Here is a 20,123-nt window from a genome sequence, read left to right on the forward strand (position 1 = left end):
TCCAGTCCTTGGGATAGAAGGCAACAACATGAATTGATAATTACCGCAACAAGTAAATTGAACAGATAAAAAATGCAGTGTCCATCAATCATATGAAATCCATTTGTCTCTGCAGAAAATGGTTGGTCAGGCTAGGGTCCTGTAGTGAAACGGGATTGAGGTCTCTTTTTATTTTTTTGTTTTCTTTTCCTTTTATTAAGTTCAAATAGTAGTGGATAGCCTTACTGTTGGGGCAGAGGTCCTCACTGCATCTTAGTGACCAATAGTTCAATACTATAGAGGACATGATTGCAGTAACCACTACAGGAATCAGCTCCTTTGCCGTGTGTCTGAGACACACGGCAAAGGCTATTTTACACTCGGCAAAGGCTTTGCCGAGTGTAACACTCGGCAAAGAACGCTCGGCGAAACGTGTCGTTGCCGAGTGCGTCCTGTGCCGAGTGTTAAGCACTCGGTAAAGGGGATCTTTGCCGAGAGCCTACGTTTACCGAGCGCGGCACTCGGCAAAGCCTTCTTTGCCGAGTGCCCGATAAAAAGTACTCGGCAAAGCCGCCGGCACTCGGCAAAGCCTGCGATTCCGGTAGTGAACGTACGTCATAAATTGCATCTAAACAATCTTAGAACAATGTTAAAAGGTGATAATTCAGACCCTTGTTTTTCCATCCATTTTGGCGTCCTAACTCCTGCCACCTAAGCCTTCATATTACTTCACAGCTCACACTGCCATGTGGGAATCACTACCAGACATGGATAGTAACCAATTCTATGCATAGTCCAAGTATTGCTTCTGAATGGAGGATGTAAGATCCCTTACTTTTATGGACTGGTAAAAACTACATGAACAAGATCAGTTTTGTTTCCATCCTTGGTATCACTTCATAGTTACACTACCATGTGAGAATCACTACAATTCGTGGATAGTAACCAATTCTATGCCTAGTTCATGTGTTGCTTCTAAATGGAGGATGTAAGATCCCTTACTTTTATGACCTGTTAAAAAATGTATGTTTAACTGCGGCATTTGGCAACATCGCCTTAGGTTTCGTGCATGGTCATTGATAAGGCAGTAGGAGGGGAGGAGGGCTACAAAAACCAATTGTAGCCACACAACAAACATGTTTAGTTATGCATATTAATTAAAGTAGACATTCATTTTTATGAAAATAAGAACTATATTACTTAATATTATGTGCATATAACCTTCGAACCTTCTAAATAATTTTTCTCATTTTGTAACAGACATGTTCACAGTTCGATATAATAACTTGTCATGTAAGCTTACAATTTTTTTTTTGCAATGTACAGAAGACCAAATGTCAAACTCCGTAGGTTATTTGCTCAGTAATTATTGAAATTATATGCAAATGTAGTATATTTGGAGTAATATCAATAGATTTGGAATCCACATAACTTTTTAGTAACAAATTTTGATGCAACTGACGTAGTATTGCGTCAGGGCAGGGATCCTTTCCACCGAGCGGGGATGGGCGAGGATCAAGTGGGGAGGGCATGGTGAAGCGCGTCAGGGTGTGTGCGGTGGACGACTTTGGAGGGAGGCATCACTCATTGTCTCCGCCGGTGGGGTAGGGGAGGCGGTGGGATGGGATTTCCGGTGGGGGTGGGCAGTGGGGGCTAGCGTGAGGGGGCGGGGGCTGGGGCTACGGGGGAGGGGAGGGGCGCGTGGGCGGGGGCACGGAGGGGCTGAGCGGCGGGTGGGAGGGGTGACGCAGCAGCAGACGCGAGCGAGGGCAGGGGCATCGTGAGCGAAGGCATCAGGCGGGGGCATGGTGAAGCCCATGGACGCCCACAGTAGAGACATATAGAGTAGTAGGGATATATTATGTACTCCCCTGTCCCCAAAATATAGTTCTTTCTAGACCTTTATTCGTCCACATTCAAATAAATAATAATGAACGTAGACATACATATAAACTAAATTCATAGATTAATTAATTAATGTATGTTTAGTCTAAAACAAATTATATTTTGGATGGAGAGAGTATATTATAAAAAAGAAAAGGAATTAAAAACAACTCTCACATAATGTTTGATACACACACCTCTTATTATGATCGTTGTATAATTTAATATCTTCTTAGGCTATCACCTCTATGGTAGTGTTTGGTTGTTGGGTTAGATACAACTGAGCCGCTCTAGCAAATAACATGTTTGGTTTGATTCCATATAAAATCGAGTTGCTCCAAAAGTACAATGGTCTTCCAATATGCTGCATCTCTGGACTCCCAAAAATGACAGAACTTGTGCGCTCACGATTCCAACGCTTCTCTCCCCATTCCCGCCAGTAGTTTCCTCTTCTGTTCCGCTTCACTCTACAACCAATCACAAAATAGAGTCGCTCTGTTCTGCTTCACTCTGTAACCAAACAAAAAAAAACAAAATGAGTCTGCTCTAACTACCAAACACAGAACAAAGTCGTTTTATCCTCAGAATCTAAAATAGAGTCGCTCCATCCAACAAGGCTCTGAAACCGAACACTACTTAAATGGAGTATATGTGCAAAACCCATGCTTGCAAGAAACTTTAGATGTTTCTAGAAGAGCGTGACGAAGACGGGGAAAAGTGCGCTGACCCTCCTCGTACCCTAAATCCTTGAATTTTCTCTACTCGTCTCTATTTACGCTTCCTCATAAACGCTTTGTTGGAAGCGTCATCTTGTTTGTGAGCTCGCATTCACTATGTATGCGCACATTATGAGCATGTGGATGGGAGGGCTGCTCGAGATAGCCCATGCCCACCAAGTAAAGTCTCACAAGTTCCTACGATGTAATCTTGTCAACAGTCTAGCATCCGATTTTTTTCATCGATGAAAGTTTTTTTATGAGTGCCCATGCATACTCATGGTGACCTCTAGGTATCTATTGTTGTACACGTCCATCCCCGTTTTGCAGCATGACACAACATGAGGACAAATAGGGCACCAGGGGCTGATCTAAAGGGGGCTCTAGCCCCCTATATGCATCAAACTCCGTTCGATAAATTTGTAGAGATAGAGAAGGGAGGAGGAAGAATAAGAGGAGAGAAAAATAAGCCTCTCACTCTATTGGAGAAAGAGGTGGAGGCTAAGAGGAGAAGGAGGAAGAATAACAGAGAGGAAAATGAACACTCTACTATCTAGTACTGTCTCTGCCACTAGTCACCACCCCTCCCTTTAGTCCATTTCTAGATCTGCCACTATAGGGCATGATTTGATAAGACATTGTTACAATAAACACAACTGTCTAGTTGTGTTGTATCATGTGAAAGGTTAAGCCTAGACATGGCCATAACTGGAGAAAGGAGCTTCTATCTGGGAACATCAAGATCAAATCCTTTAGAATCGTATCGAGACTCAAGCATCAGTACAAGTTTTAACTATTGTGTCCCTATAGAGGGCATTAGTATTGGTTGGTGTCTTTAACTCGTACTAATGTTAAGTCTTTAGTACCACTTGAACACACCAACCAATAAAAATATATTAGTGTCTTCATCCGGTACTAATGACTTATCATTAGTATTGGGTAGATACACCAATCAATATTTGTGTACCTGATTTATAAACCATCTTTTTCATTGAGATGGCGCCAAGAACAGAGAGCTCTATTCATGACTAAAGCAATTTAGGTTGCACATCAATATTTTGCAAATAATTGTTGACTTGATTAAAGATGTCAAAAGCATGCTTCTAGTATGATTTGTTTAGTACAAACTCGATGCTTTATGTTTAATTATGTGATTTCACATGTTTATTTATTTTTCATCAATATCTTAAATAATATATATATATATATATATTAAATAAAATTTGATTATATTTTACCTTTTTATTTTAATTAAAATGTGAACTCACCTAACACAAACTTAGTATTTTTGAGATTCGAAAAGGTTCTTTTATTGCAGAAAAGCAAAATTCCATCCGAACAGGTAAAATTTAAAGTTTGAAAAGTAGATTAGTTTATGTAGTACAATTTTGGAAGTCCCTTGGACCCCTATTTGTGGTCTTTGGTTTTTATTTTTTAAAATTTGTGGAAACAGACAGACGTTTCACAACTATTTCAAGCGGGGTAGCGTAAGGGGTATGTTTTATACTTGTTTAGTCAAACAAATAATAATTTTTTCAACAACATATAGTTCAGAACAACTTTTTCATGCTCAAACATCTTTGCCATAGCTCATAGGAAAACCAAACGACACCTTAGACTATTTCTCTAAGAATAATGCTTGTGTTTTTGTTTGGTGTACTATTCTTAGTTTTTTATGTTTAACTACTTGTATTTTGCATGTGTTGGGTATTCGTTGTGACTTGATGAAGAATTATCCATAATATAAGTGTTGAGGACAATGAAATGAAGATCATAAGCTAAAGAACGCAGAAGTTTGAGATATCATTTCGATGCAATTGTAACATGAGAACTTATGCCTAATAACCTCATAATCATCTCTAGCATATGCAAGTGTAAAAATATTTTTGAATGATTAAGGAATTTATCTAGTACTATTGTACCTTGCATTCTTGACTACCTTGGGTTTCCCATTTTTGCATATCTGTAGTTGGTCTTATCCTACTGTCACAAATATGTTAGAATGTTTAACTTGGTTAATGATATAAGAAATTAATGTTGTTTTTGTATTAGTAAAATTATTTAGGGTGCTAAAGTATGTTGGGGCTTTTTTGAGTTCTTTGACCTACCTAGGATTTACTTAACAAACACAAGAACTACATAACACTAATCTTGGCTAAGTAATTCGATATACTTTTCTTGTTAGTGGTTACGAAAGGTGCAATAGGAGTGCTTGGTTGTAGAGTTGTTTCTTTTATATCATTGTGTGCCATGCAGAGACTATGCACATGCCATTATCAAAAGGGCTCTTTTCACCGAGATTTTTAAAACAACATGGTTCCTATCATGTTAGGTGGTCTTTGTATAAGTATCATAGTGAGGAACTTACTAATCCATTTTAGAAGTAGGTAAGGGGTGCACACCCCTAGGCAAATAAGAATTATTACACATGGATAAAGTTGTACATACACAACAGAGTTAACTAAAAGTATTACATTTTTATGCTCTACGTTATAAGTGCCCTAGATCCTTTTTAATGAGATGGTTTCAGTGATGCTTAATCATGATGTTAATTACTTCCATTTATATAGGAGCATTGCCTTCCACTAGGGTGGGGCATGGGCTATCATTAGCACTCATTAAAGGGCTACTTCGCCTAGGGCCCAACGGTGTTGCATAGCAAGATGGTATGTAGAGAGTAAATGGAAATAGGTGAAGGCTATATAGAGAGGGGTGGATGAGGTCAATGGTTTGTCATTTGTGGCTCAACAAGCGATGGCTCACACAACGACACTTGGCCACTTGGATCTTCCACCATGAGAAAAACACATCAGGGCTTGTTCGGTTAGCTCTCAATCCATGTGGATTGAGTGGGATTGGGTGGGTTTAAATCCCAAACAAGTCAAAGTTCTTCTAAATTTTTTCTAATCCCATCCAATCCATGTATAATGGGAATAACCGAACAAGGTCTCAAGTGGGAGAGACATGCACTGCAAGAGGGAAAGAAGCCAATAAGTGATGGGAGTGTTTGATAAGTGGTTTTCATCATTAGCTTCTCCACAACAAGGGTGCAAATATTTTTCACCACTTGTTTAGGATAAGAATCGACACTTAAAACCACTTGTTTTATTTATAACTGGCTACGAAATGTGTAATACCCAACTGGTGGATAATAAAAGAAAAGGATTAATCTTCTTATATGTATTGCCATCTACTTATTAGAACATATGAATAATCATATTTAAAGTGAATAATTACCTAATGAAACATAAATAATCTATGCATCATGTTGGAGTTTATTTGTTTGTGCATTTACTAATAATAGTAGTAGTAATAAAAATATATTAATGTTAAAATTGGGAATAAACCTAATATGAAATCTAGAATTTAAAGATGCAATAGAAAGGAAAAGAGAAGGAGGAGGAAAATAATATACAATATAAAGAGGAATATATATAAATAAATATAAATCAAGATAGCTCTTCATGCTGCTAATTTGATGTGTACAAAATTCACAACAAAATGGGAATTTAAATTTGAGATTTAAAAATAAAAAGAAAGAAAACAGAAAAGAAAAAGAAAAATAAGAAAAAAGAGAAACCTAAAACACCACATGAGCCGTTATCCAAGTAGCCGGCCCATTTCCGCTCTCGCCCCCGCGCGGCCCAAGCAAGTGCACCAAGCCCTGATGAGTGATTGCCCGATGGGCCCAGATAGTCGGCGTCCCGCGAACACGGGGGTACTCGCTGATCCGTAGGACCAGATGCTGTGCGGCGGGGTCTTCTGGTTTCACTGACGTCGGGGCCCATCTGACGACGGGGGGAGGAGCACTGTGGATCTTCTCTGCGTCGAACCGACTGACGTGAGCTTCCCGGGCATTGGCCAGCTAGTCCAACTACCTTCTAACCCCCTCGGCCGCCACCCGTGCTCCTATTTAGCGTCCCTAGGATCTTGTCCGCACCACCCCGAGCCCTAGGAACCCTGACCTCGTCGCAAACTTGAGAGAGAGGGGAAGAGAGGTACCGACGCGGGGAAATTCTCCACTGAGCCGTCGTCCGTGCCGCTAGTGGTGTCCAGAATCGTATCTAGACCCGGGGAAAGGCCTCCACAACATAGTTGTCGGGACTGGCCCCTGCGTCCCCGGGAAATCCTCACCGGAGTTTCTGCCGACGTTCGAGCCACACCGCATTGTCGCCAGGGGTCTCTACGCCCTAATCATCAGTAAGTACCCGTCCTCCATATTCGCGCGGCCGTCCTCTTTGTTTAGCGCTAGTAGAATCGGTGAATGGCGCTCGAGATCGTCGGGCAGGGGTTCGCAGGCGTATCCTCCGTCGCGTTCGGGGTGTTGCGCCGCCGCGCGATGACTCGGGGGAGAAGACGGACTCATGTCGTCTGATCCGTCTTAGGAGGACACGATCGCGCCCAACGTATCGGTGCAACCGGGGTTGATTCAGGTCCGTCAGATCGCAATCGGGTGAACCAGAACGATCACAGAGACTTTAAATCCAGGCCGTAGGAATTGAATCCAACGCGCTAGACAATGTATCAGTTCACCGGGTCCCGATCTAATCTGGGCCATAGAAATTAGATTTGACTGCTAGAACTCTCATGTGCCCCTTCACGGATACAACTATGCATATGAACCTCTGGGCTTTACAGGAAATAACCCGCGGTCCGGGTTAGGGTTAAAATCATTACAGAAAGGTCCGTGTTTTTGCAGGATAGTCCCTGGAGAGTCCCTAAATAGTACCCGTAGTCTAGATAAAATACAGTAATAATAAAACAAGGCAGAAAATGATTTTTAGTATTTAAATAATTCTAGAAACTTGTTTAAATCATAGTAAATCCATTTTAACTCCTTTTTAATCCATTCCAGTTGCATTAATTTTGTATTAATATTGTTTATCACCTGGTAACTCTGTTTTATCATGAAACATAGATTAAAATTGTCCACTCAGTTTATTATGTATCAACCACTTAAAACTTCGGAAAATCATAGCTTGTTATCCGTAACTCCGAATTTAGTGATTCTCGAACCTACGATCTCGATATGATGCGTAGAATATTATCTTGCATTCTATTCTTATGTTTGATGTGATATTAATTTCTCCTATACCATGTTTGTTTGTATTGCTTCGAGTAGGCGAGCAAGTGACCGAGGACCCCGGTAACCAGCAGGTGGAAAATACTGAGCATGAGCTCGTTGAAGGCAAGTTGTGCCCTTGACCACTTTTATTTACCCAAAAATGTTCTCTATAATCATTTTGGCATGCTTAGAATTAATTTTGATGGGACCCAATAGGACACCCTAGTTTGGTCATCTTTACACCTTGTTTACCCCTGAACTTTTGGTTAGTCTTTGCTATTGCTATTTGTGGTTTTGAGTGTTAAGATAATTATTACTCATGGTCACACTTTATTATTTTTGTTCTATTTATTCATGATAAGACCATTATGTTAATTGGAACATGGAGCTTAACTTAAGAAACACGTGCCACCACAAGGGTGCAATGGGACGTCCTTGGCTGACTAATTAGGAAAGCTAGTGGAGGTCTACCTTACCCGAAAGGGGCAACGACAGTAGGGGGTTGTCGGTGTAGGGAGATTCTCGGGTTAATTTTGCTGCGATGGCTTTTCAGACGGGGGATTCCTACATTGCGCTCCCTTGAAACTGTAGCGGGTTTTCTGAAGCTAGTGGAACTTTGTAAAAGCCTCGTAGTGTTACCCTACCTCGCTTCCTTGGTAGAGGTTTATGGGGCCCGTACAACCCCGTGGCAGATGAGTAACATGATTTGTGGGTAAAGAGTACAACCACTACAGGAGACGCCTAAATTTTCGTAGGCCGATATATTTTCGTCGGCCGGCCCACGAAAATAGAAGGTTATTTTCGTCGGCCTTTGGGACCAACGAAAATGCAGCCTATTTTCGTGGGCCCGAGCATATGTTCGTCGGCAGGCCCACGAAAATAAGGACGCTATTTTCGTCGGCCTAGTAACCGACGAAAATAGGTGTTATTTACGTGGGCCGGGGCTGTGCCGACGAAAATACGCCATCCATTTTCGTCGGCTTTAGGGGGGTCGACGAAAATACGGCATTTATTTTCGTCGGCCTCAATGCGGCCGACGAAAATAGACGCCCTAAATCGCGCGACCGCACCTTCTCTCTCCCTCTCGCTCCTTTCGCTCCTTTCTCTGTTTTGAGCGCCGCCGCACTCCGTCTGTCGCGCGCGTCGTCACCTGCCCTCGCCGTCCGTCGCGCGCGCGCTCGCCGCCGCACTCGCCTGCCCTCGCCGCCGCACTGCCCGAGGTCTCCTGCCCGCGCGCGCTCGCCGCCCGCGCGCGCTCGCACTTGCCTGCCCTCGCCGCCGCACTCTCCTTCCCTCGCCTCCCCTCGCCGTCGCGGGATCCCGTCCTGGGCGCTGCTGAAATTGTACCTGCACAGCTTCACGGAGGTGGACGACGCCCTCAAGCTCCACCACATCGTTCACTACTCCCTCGACGTCATCGACGAGCGAGGTAGCTAGCGTCTCTCTCTCGTCGACATGCACCCTTACCATTTTGCATACCTGCTTTGTGAGGGGCTCTGGGCATGCATAGAAGCTTAATGGTTCTATATGATTATGATGGACAAATGCAATGGTTTATTCATATAGTAGTTTTAACTCATCAGTGATTATGATGAACAATACTAAAAGGAGTGTGCCTACGTTGAATGAGACATTTTTGGGTCTTCTGTACCCAACTGAGAACTACAGAGTATAAGTTTCTTCCAGGTTTTAGTCATTTGCTTAAGTTTCCTGATGGCATCTGCCTCCATTAGTTACTGAAGTACTCACTCGCTGCTTTGGTATTCGTCCGTCTGGCCTGTGCCAAGTGGCTGGGGGAGGGACGTGGCTGCGGCCTGCGACTTGGCGCTAGCTAGCTAGCGGGGTGCGACGGGGAGGAGAGGGCTGCCGCCAGCCAGCCGAGGACCGATGGTTCTTGGACTCCAATCCACACCCAACTACATCATTTCCTTGCTTGCCGAAGTGTGCTACCACATATGTTTGTCTCATGCCACTCGTTGGAGTTTGGTGAGAACAATAGTGTTGTCGTGATTGAGCTTGGCATGAGTGGCGAAGAGGTTGGCAGTGAGAGACTTGGCGCTAGCTAGCTAGCGGGACGCGACGGGGAGGAGAGGGCTGCCGCCAGCTAGCCGAGGACCGGCGTCGCGGACCCGTCAGCGCACACGCGGGACTGACGACGAGTCCGGCCGGCCGGTCGGGGTCGGACCGCTTCGGCACACGCGTATTTGGACCATAGCGAACCATTATTTTTTAATGTTTATTTTTTAATTCATATTTGTCTCTGAGTTAACCGTAGCGAACCGTATGCGTCACCCGTTTGGGAACGGCGAACGTCACATTGGCTTGTGAGGTTCGCCGTTCCGGAATTGTCCACGTATTTTGGACAGCCTAAGAGTGTAGGCCGATGCTTGTGATTTGTGACATGTGCCTTACGATTGACGCGGAATTTCGGTTGTGTAACCCAGTTGTTCTCCAACACACCATGTTCAGGCGTGTGCTTGGAGAGCAGCGGGGTTATGCTGCCGAAATTTCGCGGCAATCGTAGGCTACACGACACAAATCACAAGCATCGGCGTACACTCTTGGGTGGGTTTAGGGCCTTTACCTAATAGAGAGTTCACCTAAGCCATGGACGATCGTTGATGTTCTTTGTCTTTTGTTTAGCCTTTGAAATGGACGGTGATCGGAGGATGATGTATGACGGGTGGAGAAAGGATGGGGCACATTCGAATGAATGGATGGGTGTAACAAAGGCTTTTCTTGAGCACGCTTTCAAAGATGCAACTGGTCGTCTAGTGAAGTGTCCTTGCAATCGCTGCGAGAACAAGTGGCCTCAGAAGAAGGAAGAAATGGAGAAACACCTTTGCAAAAGTGGGTTTATGCCGAACTACCTTGTATGGTACCGACATGGAGAGTCTATTAGACACGTTGACGCGGAGGTGGAACTTGATGACGATCATGATAGGATGGACGACATGTTGCATGATCTTGGTAGGGATGTTGAAATGAACGCTGAGGAGCCGGGGCAGCTTCCACGTGATGCTCAGGAATTCTTCCGGCTACTCGCCGCGGGAGAAGAGAGACTGCACGAGCACACTCAGGTGTCAGTTCTTGGGACTCTCACAAGACTAATGGCGATAAAGTCGAGGCACAACATTTCAAACAGTGCTTATAACGACATCGTCCAACTGATGGGCGAGGTTCTCCCGGAGAATCATAAGTTGCCAAAAAATATGTACTTCGCAAAGAAGATGTTGGCTGGTCTTGGGATGACATATGAGAAGATCGACGTGTGTCCCAACAGTTGCATGCTATTCTTTGAGGAGGATGACAAGCTGGACCGTTGTAAGCATTGCGAAGCTTGTAGATATGTCGAGGTGACAAATGATGAGGGTGAATTGGTAGTTACGAAGGTCGCAGCTAAGCAACTTCGTCGGTTGCCCATCATTCCTTGGCTTTCAAGGTTGTTCCTCAACAAGGAAATAGCTCTGCATATGACGTGGCCAAAGAATGGTGTACGTCTGGTCACTGATCCAGACATAATGGTCCATCCGTCGGACGGTGATGCGTGGAAGGCATTTGACGAGTTTGATCTCGAATTTGCAAACGACCCTAGGAGTGTACGGCTTGGTCTATCGACGGACGGATTCACACCTTTCAATACCAGTGCAAGCCCTTACTCGTGTTGGCCTGTCTTCATTGTGCCATATAATCTTCCTCCTGAGTTGGTCAATAAAGAAGAGTTCATGTTCCTTGCACTAGTCATCCCAGGCCCCGAGCATCCAGGGCCAAAGCTGAATATGTTTGTTCGCCCTTTAATTGAAGAGCTGAAACAATTGTGGAGAGGTGTGAAGGCTTATGACAGCCATACTGAAAAGGAGTTTACCATGCGCGCTGCTTATTTGTGGTCAGTGCATGATCTGCTGGCGTATGGAGATTGGTCTGGATGGTGTGTCCATGGTCGGTTGTGCTGTCCCATATGTATGAATGATACGGATGCATTCAGATTGAAGCATGGTGGGAAAGTGTCATTCTTTGATGCTCATCGACGTTGGACTCCATTCAAGCATGATTTTAGGAATTCGCTTACTGCATTCAGAGGTGGAGCCAAAATCAGAAATGGGCCACCAAAGAGGCAAACTGCACCGCAGATAATGGCATGGCATGCTTGTCTGAAGCAAGGCGAAAATGATAGGTTCCAAGGCTACGGGGAGGACCATAACTGGACCCATATTTCATCAATATGGGAGCTTCCGTATGCAAAAGCCTTGATCATGCCGCACAACATAGACTTGATGCACCAAGAGCGTAACGTTGCTGAAAGCATCATAAGCACATGTTTCGATGTGACTGATAAAACAAAAGATAATATGAAGGCAAGAAAAGACATGGCTGAAATTTGTAAGAGGCCGATGCTCGAGTTGAAAGTAAGCGATAAAGGACATGAAAGTAGGCCACGAGCTGATTACTGCCTAAAGCCGGATGAAAGGAAAGAAATATTTAAGTGGTTGAAGAATCTGAAATTTCCAGATCAGTATGCAGCAAATCTGAAACGGGCAGTCAATCTGAAGACCGGTAAATTGATCGGTTTGAAAAGCCATGACTACCATATTATTATGGAGAGGCTGATGCCCGTGATGTTTCGAGGCTATTTTAAGGATGAGCTTTGGAGCATATTTGCAGAGTTGAGTTACTTCTATAGGGAAGTATGCGCAAAGACGGTATCGAAGAGGTTGATGCAGAAATTTGAGAAAGAAATTCCAATTCTTATTTGTAAATTTGAAAAGGTTTTCCCGCCAGGATTCTTCAATGTGATGCAACATCTAATTGTGCATTTGCCTTGGGAAGCTTTGGTAGGGGGACCAGTGCAATTCAGGTGGATGTATCCTATAGAAAGGGCGTTGAAAAAGCTCAGGGCGTCTGTTCGGAACAAGGCTAGAGTCGAAGGGTGTATTGCGGAGGCTTTTGCCCTTAAGGAGATATCTCAATTCTCAACCAGGTATTTCGCTCGAGCCAACAATGTGTTTGCGCCTTCAGTGCGACTTCATGTCGAAAATGAATCACCCCAAAGCACCCTTCAAATTTTTGCGAATCCGGGTAAAGCAGTTGGAAAAGGGAGTGTACGTCACATTGAAGCATCAGATTTGAACACGCTAATGCTATATATGTATAGCAATATTGACAGCACACAGGAGGCGTTCGAGTAAGTTTTCCTCATAGTTACGTCCATTTTCTCATCTCATAATTTCTATAGTGTGTAATCTCCATGCATGTTTGTAATATGTCCAGCATGTTTGATGAAGAATGTTGGAAATCTACTAGTAAACCTACGGCCATCCAATTAGAAAATCTTCGACGTGATGGGTTGAAAGGTGGACCAAACTTCGTGCAGTGGTTTCGTAATTATGTTAGTAATTGTCGTTCTCTCATTTGTCCATACTTAATCTTTGAATTTTGGACTTGGAAGATATAATGCATATACTAATTACTTGTATAGGTTTCCAAAAACTCTGTGCACCCGGACTTGCAGCAAATGGCACATACCTCTGTGTCCGTCCGAAACTATACTCGCTATGATGTAAATGGATATCGCTTCCGAACCGCGAAATTGGAGAAGAGTCGACCATTGGCCCCAAAGAACTTAAAGTCGTGTTTTTCGAGTGCGACTGGTTTGATACTCATAGTGGGACTCGTGTCGACAAGTATGGTAATGTCGAGGTGAAGCATAACTCTAGGATTCCGAGCAGTATGAGCGATGTTGTCCTTGCAAATCAGGCAAAACAGGTGTACTACCTGCCATATCCTCACCCAAGCCTTAGGGCTTGGTGGGTTGCAATCAAAGTCAACCCACAAGTCGTCGCTCCAGAGAGTGCTGACTACGTGAGTACGAGCAGGGACAACGATGATGCTGTTTTTCAACCAGAAGCGGCGTCGAATCAAGACATAGCTCACCGATTCCATGTGACCAATGGAGAAGGACTCGAAAATCTCTGTTGCAATTCAAGCGACTTAATTGAAGAACCTAGGTCAAAGCGCAAACGACCTGTCGTCGTTAGAAGATCAGTAAGGATCCAACGAAATCAAGAGCGTATGAATAAACAACGAGCCGAAGAAGCATCATCGGATGCGGATGACTTTTGATTAGTATGTTTCTTTTAGTTAATCAATTAAGCTATGTATTCCAATTTCCACATTATTAATTTTCATATTATTTGTTTCATATACTGTGGTTTGACATTAATTTATCTACAGTTGAACATTTTCAAGCATAGGAGATCGAGGAGGAGTGGGGGCAGCGCGGCCAGCGAGGACAGCTCGGGCAGTGGCCTTTTTCAGGGCACCTCACAGAGCCGACAGAGGCAGCAGCAACTTCTCGACTGTCTAGACGAAGTGCAGGGTGAGGAGGGTGAGCAGGAGACTCCTCAGCAGGATGCTCATGTGCAGGGTGAGGAGGGTGAGCAGGATGAGGAGGGTGAGCAGGATGAGGAGGTTGACCCAATGGGGGTAGGCAGCGCGGGCGACGCGTCAGATGGTTCTACGTCCTTCAGGTATTATTATGCATATTAGTTTAATTGATATTAGTTTCTAATCATTTCATCATATTGAATTTACTTGTATACTTACGTATAAGAAGACCAATGCGCTTGGTCCGAGACCTGCCGAGCGGAGGCTCATCCGGCCGCATGGAGAATGGTGGGGCTTATTTCTGTTGTGTTAATTTTTTAATGTGAACGTGATTGCACTAGTTTACTTGTTTTATTAATTTTTGTAGGTCATGGGAAGACTTGACTTGGGACGGTACAGACAGACGTCCCAAGGTGAACGCGGTGTTGGGTAGCCTCTGTCGCTTCTACTACCCTGGCATGGTGGAGCTGAATGGCGAGAGGTTCGCGGCTATGCAGTGGGCTGACTGGGGTCTAAAGGACTATGTCGAGCCAGGGGAGTCAGGGGAAAGCAGTAGCGGAGGGGGAAGTTCGGAAAAAAAACGAAGGACTTGTCAGGTGGCTGTGTGGGACGAGTTCTGGGTGAGTTTACTTTCGTATATAAGCAATTCATTGAATTATTGCTTCTCCTAATCTTACTTTAACTTAAATTGTACATTGATATGTAGGGGAGGTTCCAATTGCCGGATGACATCGAGGAGGATCAGGCTCAGTGGACACGTGTGAAGAGGCACTTTCGGAAGTGCGCTGATAAGATAATCAAGGATGCCATGTACAATGCTCGCATCGCGGCCGTCAACTACTACTACAAGAAGATAAAGGGGCAGAAAATGAGCAAAGCATTAGGGGCCAATGAGATCTACCTCACAGAGGAGCAGTACCTGGAGAGCGTTGTGGATTGGCTGTCGAAGGACATGGAAGCCTGGAGGTGGTTGGCTAAGAGATGGGCGTCGCCTGAGTGGATTGCAGAGTCCAACAAGCACCGTACCAACCGTGGCACTGAAGGACCGGGGCACAGGTAGGGCGCCGATGGACACCTTGGTACCGCACGCCGCATGGTAAGTATATAAATCAAACTTGTATGTTACATCTATGAAAATTATATGGTTTAACTCTTATTTTTCATGCAGGAAGCTGAAAGTGGAGTTGCTCCAAGTTTTATGGAGGTTTACGTCCGTGGTCACCGTGGCCCTGATCCGGCGAACCCTGATGTGCTATGCAGCGAGGCGGCAAGGGAGAAAATGGTAAACAAGTTTGTATTTACGAATTAAATTGCATGTTTTGTGTCTAACTCCAACTTTCTTTGCAGAATGCATATGGGGAGGAAATGACTCAACGCCATGGGCCTGACTTCGACTGGATGCATTCAGACTTAGATGCCTCGGCGTTGTACCATAGTGGTGGGGGTAGAAAGCATGGCAGGTGAGGTGTTTGTGTTTGATTCGACGATTTCATTAACAAGAATGTGTCCACTTAATGGCTCAACTATGTGTATCATGCAGGTTTGCCTTTGGCACCGGCGTTGTGGAATATAACAGGACAATAGGTCAAGGGAAGGCATCGTCTTCGGGAGGGAGTTCTCGCTCCTCCAGGTCTGCTCGAGAGGCTCAGCTGGAGGAGGAGACTCGGGCAGCACAGGAGCAGGCTCGAGCAGCACAGGAGCAGGCTCGAGCAGCGCAGGAGCAGGTTGGACAGCTGACGCAATATATGGCTTCTTATTTTCAGGTAATCCGTCTATCTCATCACGTGTCGTCATTGAATTCAAAGTATAATGTTGTGATTCTAACGTTGCATCCATTTGCAGGAAATGACTACTCGACTCGGCCCTGATATGAACTTGCCTGCTTTTCGCCCTCCCCAGGTAACACTATCTGAACACTTCAAATTCCATAGCAACTCTTTCTTTATTATCAAAAATGGCTCGCAGGCACAAGGATGGGGACAGTGGCCAGGACAAGCTCCAGCATCGCAGCCACAGTGGACCGGTGTTGGGTGGACGCAGGCACCTCCAGGCACTTGGACGCCTCCACCCCAAGGATCGCAGCCAGTCCCGGGATGGGTGCCACCGCCACCGACGGGGTGGGTGCCACCACCTCTGGGGTGGCCACCACAACAGTACCCGTGGATGCATGCACAACCTCCTCCTCACCATGGATCACAGGTGACGTTCCATGTTTAGTTTTATGCAAATATTGACCAAACACAGCAATGTATATGTATAGTGATAGCAAAATACAGCCTTATTTGAATGATTGATGAATTGCAGGGTTCAGCGTCACATGCTCATGGATCGGAGGGTGGTGTCAACGTCCAAGACTTCCTCGTCCATGGTGCTGGAGGGAGTGGCCACCTTCCTGGTGGCGGAGGAGGGAGTGGCCAAAACTCCCACAGCCCGCCGGAGTGATTAGTGAGGAGTGAGTAGTGAGTAGTGAGTAGCTTATGGACCTATGGACTCTAGACTTATGGACTAGAGTTTTGTAAATTGTGTATTTGAATGGACAATGGACTTATAGACTCTAGACTTATTTGAATGGACTATATGTGAATGTATATGTGAATGTGTATATGTGATTGTGTTTTGTGAATTATGTATTAGTCTTGTGAATCTGTATATGTGAATTGTGATATATTGTGTATATTGCTGTGAATTATTAATAGGTGCAGAAAAATCTGTTTTGGGGGGGGGGGGGGGAACCATCAATTTTCGTCGGCCTCGGTGGTGGCCGACGAAAATATTTTCCCAGGCTATTTTCGTCGGCCACCACCTAGGCCGACGAAAATAGTCTGCACGTATTTTCGTCGGCCACCAGCAGCCGACGAAAATTGATGGTCGACTGCCTATTTTCGTCGGCTTTTCCAAAGCCGACGAAAATAGGCTATTTTCGTCGGTGCCGACGCAAATAGCCACCTATTTTCGTCGAACTTATTTTCGGCGGCTATTTTCGTCGGCCTGCCGACGAAAATTCTCTATTTTCGTCGGTTTAGGCTTATTTTCGTGGGTTTTTGGCCCACGAAAATTTAGGCGTTTCCTGTAGTGAACCTCTGCAGAGTGTAAAACTGGTATACTAGCCATGCTCGCGGTCATGAGCACCTCAGGACTCTCGCATGATTAACTTATGAAATTAAACTCAATTTATCATATGCATCGCATTGTGGTTTTATTATTAATTTTGATCTATTATTACTCTGGTTTGGTATATACTTACATTTAGTAACTGCTAATAAAATTTGACCAACTTATTAAAAGCAATGCTCATCTTTAACCATTATTTGTTCACCAGCCTTACACTTCACATGAGCTCACACCTTTGGTGAGTTCATGCACATTATTATTATCATTTATTTTTGTAAGATACTTCCGCTACGTAATAATATTTGTGACATTTATCTCTATACACTTGGTCATTATATGTGTTGTTCTTTTTTTGCGCATATATGAGACGCACCCGGGTTTACCCCTTAAATCCGAGTGTGACAAAATGCAATAGAAAAAAATATTTCTACAGTAACTGTTTGCAAGTGTTGTTAGTATTTAGTATTGATACGAGTAGATAAATAGATATATGTATGGTTGAATAAATGATTCAATCGATTAGCGTGGATATATATTGCTAGCTAGATTGAACGAGTAGATAGATAGATAGATAGATAGATAGATAGTTAGATAGTTAGATAGTTAGATAGATAGATAGATAGATAGAAGCTAGCTAGATTGAAAGAGTAGGTAGATAGATAGATAGATAATACTGGACCAAAGTCACTTTCTTAAATAGTGTAAATTAAAGTCAGATCCTATATAACAATTAGCTCAACAATAGATAAACATTTAGATATAGATAGAAATGTCCAAGTAGGGGTGGTAATGAGCTCTAAATTTTACAATAAAAAATTTAAGAATCGAATCAGATTTGAATCATGTTCATTTGGCTCAAACGAATCGTGAAGAAATATTTAGATCGTGATCCATTACCACTCCTATATGCATGCATGTGATAAGTCGTGATTCCTTAGAAGAAAATGGATCCATTGCAAAAAAACGCAGATAATGTATGAGTAGCATCTAATTTTTGGATTTCTATATGCATACATGAAATACAAACATAAGCATCCACAATATTAGTATTTCCATGCATACCCATCCACAATGCAGAACTCGTTAACGCAGGCACACCATCCTTATATAACTACCGAACACGTTCGTCCTCTTTCAGTAGATGCGCGCGTACCACTCCTCTTCATTTCACCATGTCGTTCAGCAAGCGAGTTGCTGTGGCCGCCGCCCTCGCCTTGGCCCTGCAGCTTATCCTGGCTTCACATCGTAAGTGGCCAGCAAGGGAACACCACAGCTTCAGGAATTCCGCAATATTATTTGTAAGATGCAGTAGCTAATTAATGGCTGAATTATGTAATCTAAAAAGGGATTACTATGGTCGCAGTTGCAGCAGCTGGAGCCAAAAAAGACGAAACAATAGCACCGTTACAGACGTGCGAGACCATGATCAAGGTCCCCTGCTGGGGCAAAAACGCGATCTGCATCCCCATCTGCATCGCGATGCGCTACACCGGCGGTTTCTGCGACGTCGCCACCTGCATGTGCACCAAGCAATGCCTCGCCGCCGCCGAGGCTGAGGCAGATGGGGCATCGCAGCAGGCCGTGGCGACACCGCGGCTGAACTGATGGATTGTTTGGTGGGCGGGCGGCTGGGGCATGCATGCCGAGAATAAACTCGATGTTATAACAATGCGACCGAGAGTAGACCCAGGTTGCTTGTCATATGTAGCAGATTATTGATGAAGTTATTTGATGATTGATCGTCTCGATCTTTAACACATATGTAATTTTTACTTTCATCTTCAGCAGTCTTATCCATCTCACCTCCTATTTCGAGCACTACTTTCAACATTCAAGTTTACGCTACTTCTGAACCCTAGTAGCACCACCTTTTTTCTTCTCCTCTTCCAACAAGGGGAAAGATAGCTAGAGGATTCGACGCTCTCGCCAACGGTAACGCGCGGCACTTGCCCTGCCCTTCCTTGTCTTTACCGGTTCGACGGCCGCGGCGAGTACTTGGCCGGCGGCGACAACGCCGGGCGCGTCATCCTCTTCCGCAGGACCGACGACGACGGAGTTCCAGAGCCACGAACGGGAGGCCATCCCGATGCCGTCCAGCCCCATGCACGAGAGCGAGGCGTGAAGCAAGTTATCAAGATGGAAGCGGCTACCCAGCTGGGCGCGGTGAGGTCTGCCGTGGGGGAGGAGAGACGAACCCAAGGGCGACCCGTCGGCGATCCTCGGCAATCTGGCCGCGACCCAGACTTCGGCTACGACCACGGAGCTTCTACTACATCGGCTTCTTCTCTAGGATCTGAAGATGAAGATGTTCTTCAATCAGCCATCCTTGCCGGATTCACCACGGACGCAGCATCCCATTACATCAACGATCGAAATCTGGTGACTCAGGTATGTTCACAGGAAGATCTCAGTGAGAATGATTGATCCAGGTTGGTTAGCGGAAGAAAAATAAGTGGTTGGATTCAGACCACTCGTTGTTGCAGACTTCAAAAAGTAATGCCTCCGGTCCTCCACTGACGGACGATCGAAAGTAGCAAGTTATCGCAATGGTCAGGAGTTTTTAAGGGATTCAGTTGTTTCTTCCACACCGTCTGACGTGAATGCCAGGAAACAAATTACATCCAAGAAAAAACCAATCATGCACCACAGCAGGGAAGTCACGATTCGTCCATGGCGTGCCCCAATTCCTTGCAGGAGGCCTTGTCCTTTGACACTCAATGTGTTCTGTCCCCCCTCTCTGCGGATGGTTGAGGATCATGGCTCGCACCCTTCAGAGAAGACATCATTGCTTTGCTCAAGCGTGGGATTGTCCGCTGAAAAGCAATCGATGCCATCCTCATACGCTGGTGAATCACCCCACAGGCAGCAGGATTGGCCTTGGCGGTTGGAATCGGAAGGGATAAGCGTTCCTGCATCTAATTTGGTATCAAAGGAGGGTTCGTTTGATCGAACGACCTTGATTCTTAGAGCCATATCGTACGGCC

The 20,123-nt window shown here is 44.7% G+C and overlaps 1 protein-coding gene across 1 annotated transcript; it reads left to right on the forward strand.

Annotated features, from left to right (window-relative positions):
- The first annotated feature begins 18,278 nt into the window (after positions 1 to 18,278).
- Positions 18,279 to 18,948, forward strand: LOC100279046 (uncharacterized). Its single transcript, NM_001152105.1, is given in 2 exon segments — positions 18,279 to 18,384; positions 18,503 to 18,948. Coding segments are annotated over 2 exon segments (315 nt in total). The 5' UTR covers positions 18,279 to 18,311; the 3' UTR covers positions 18,745 to 18,948.
- Positions 18,949 to 20,123: the final 1,175 nt, after the last annotated feature.

The sequence above is a fragment of the Zea mays genome, chromosome 4 (assembly GCF_902167145.1).
Source record: "Zea mays cultivar B73 chromosome 4, Zm-B73-REFERENCE-NAM-5.0, whole genome shotgun sequence".
Classification (NCBI taxonomy): Eukaryota; Viridiplantae; Streptophyta; class Magnoliopsida; order Poales; family Poaceae; genus Zea; species Zea mays.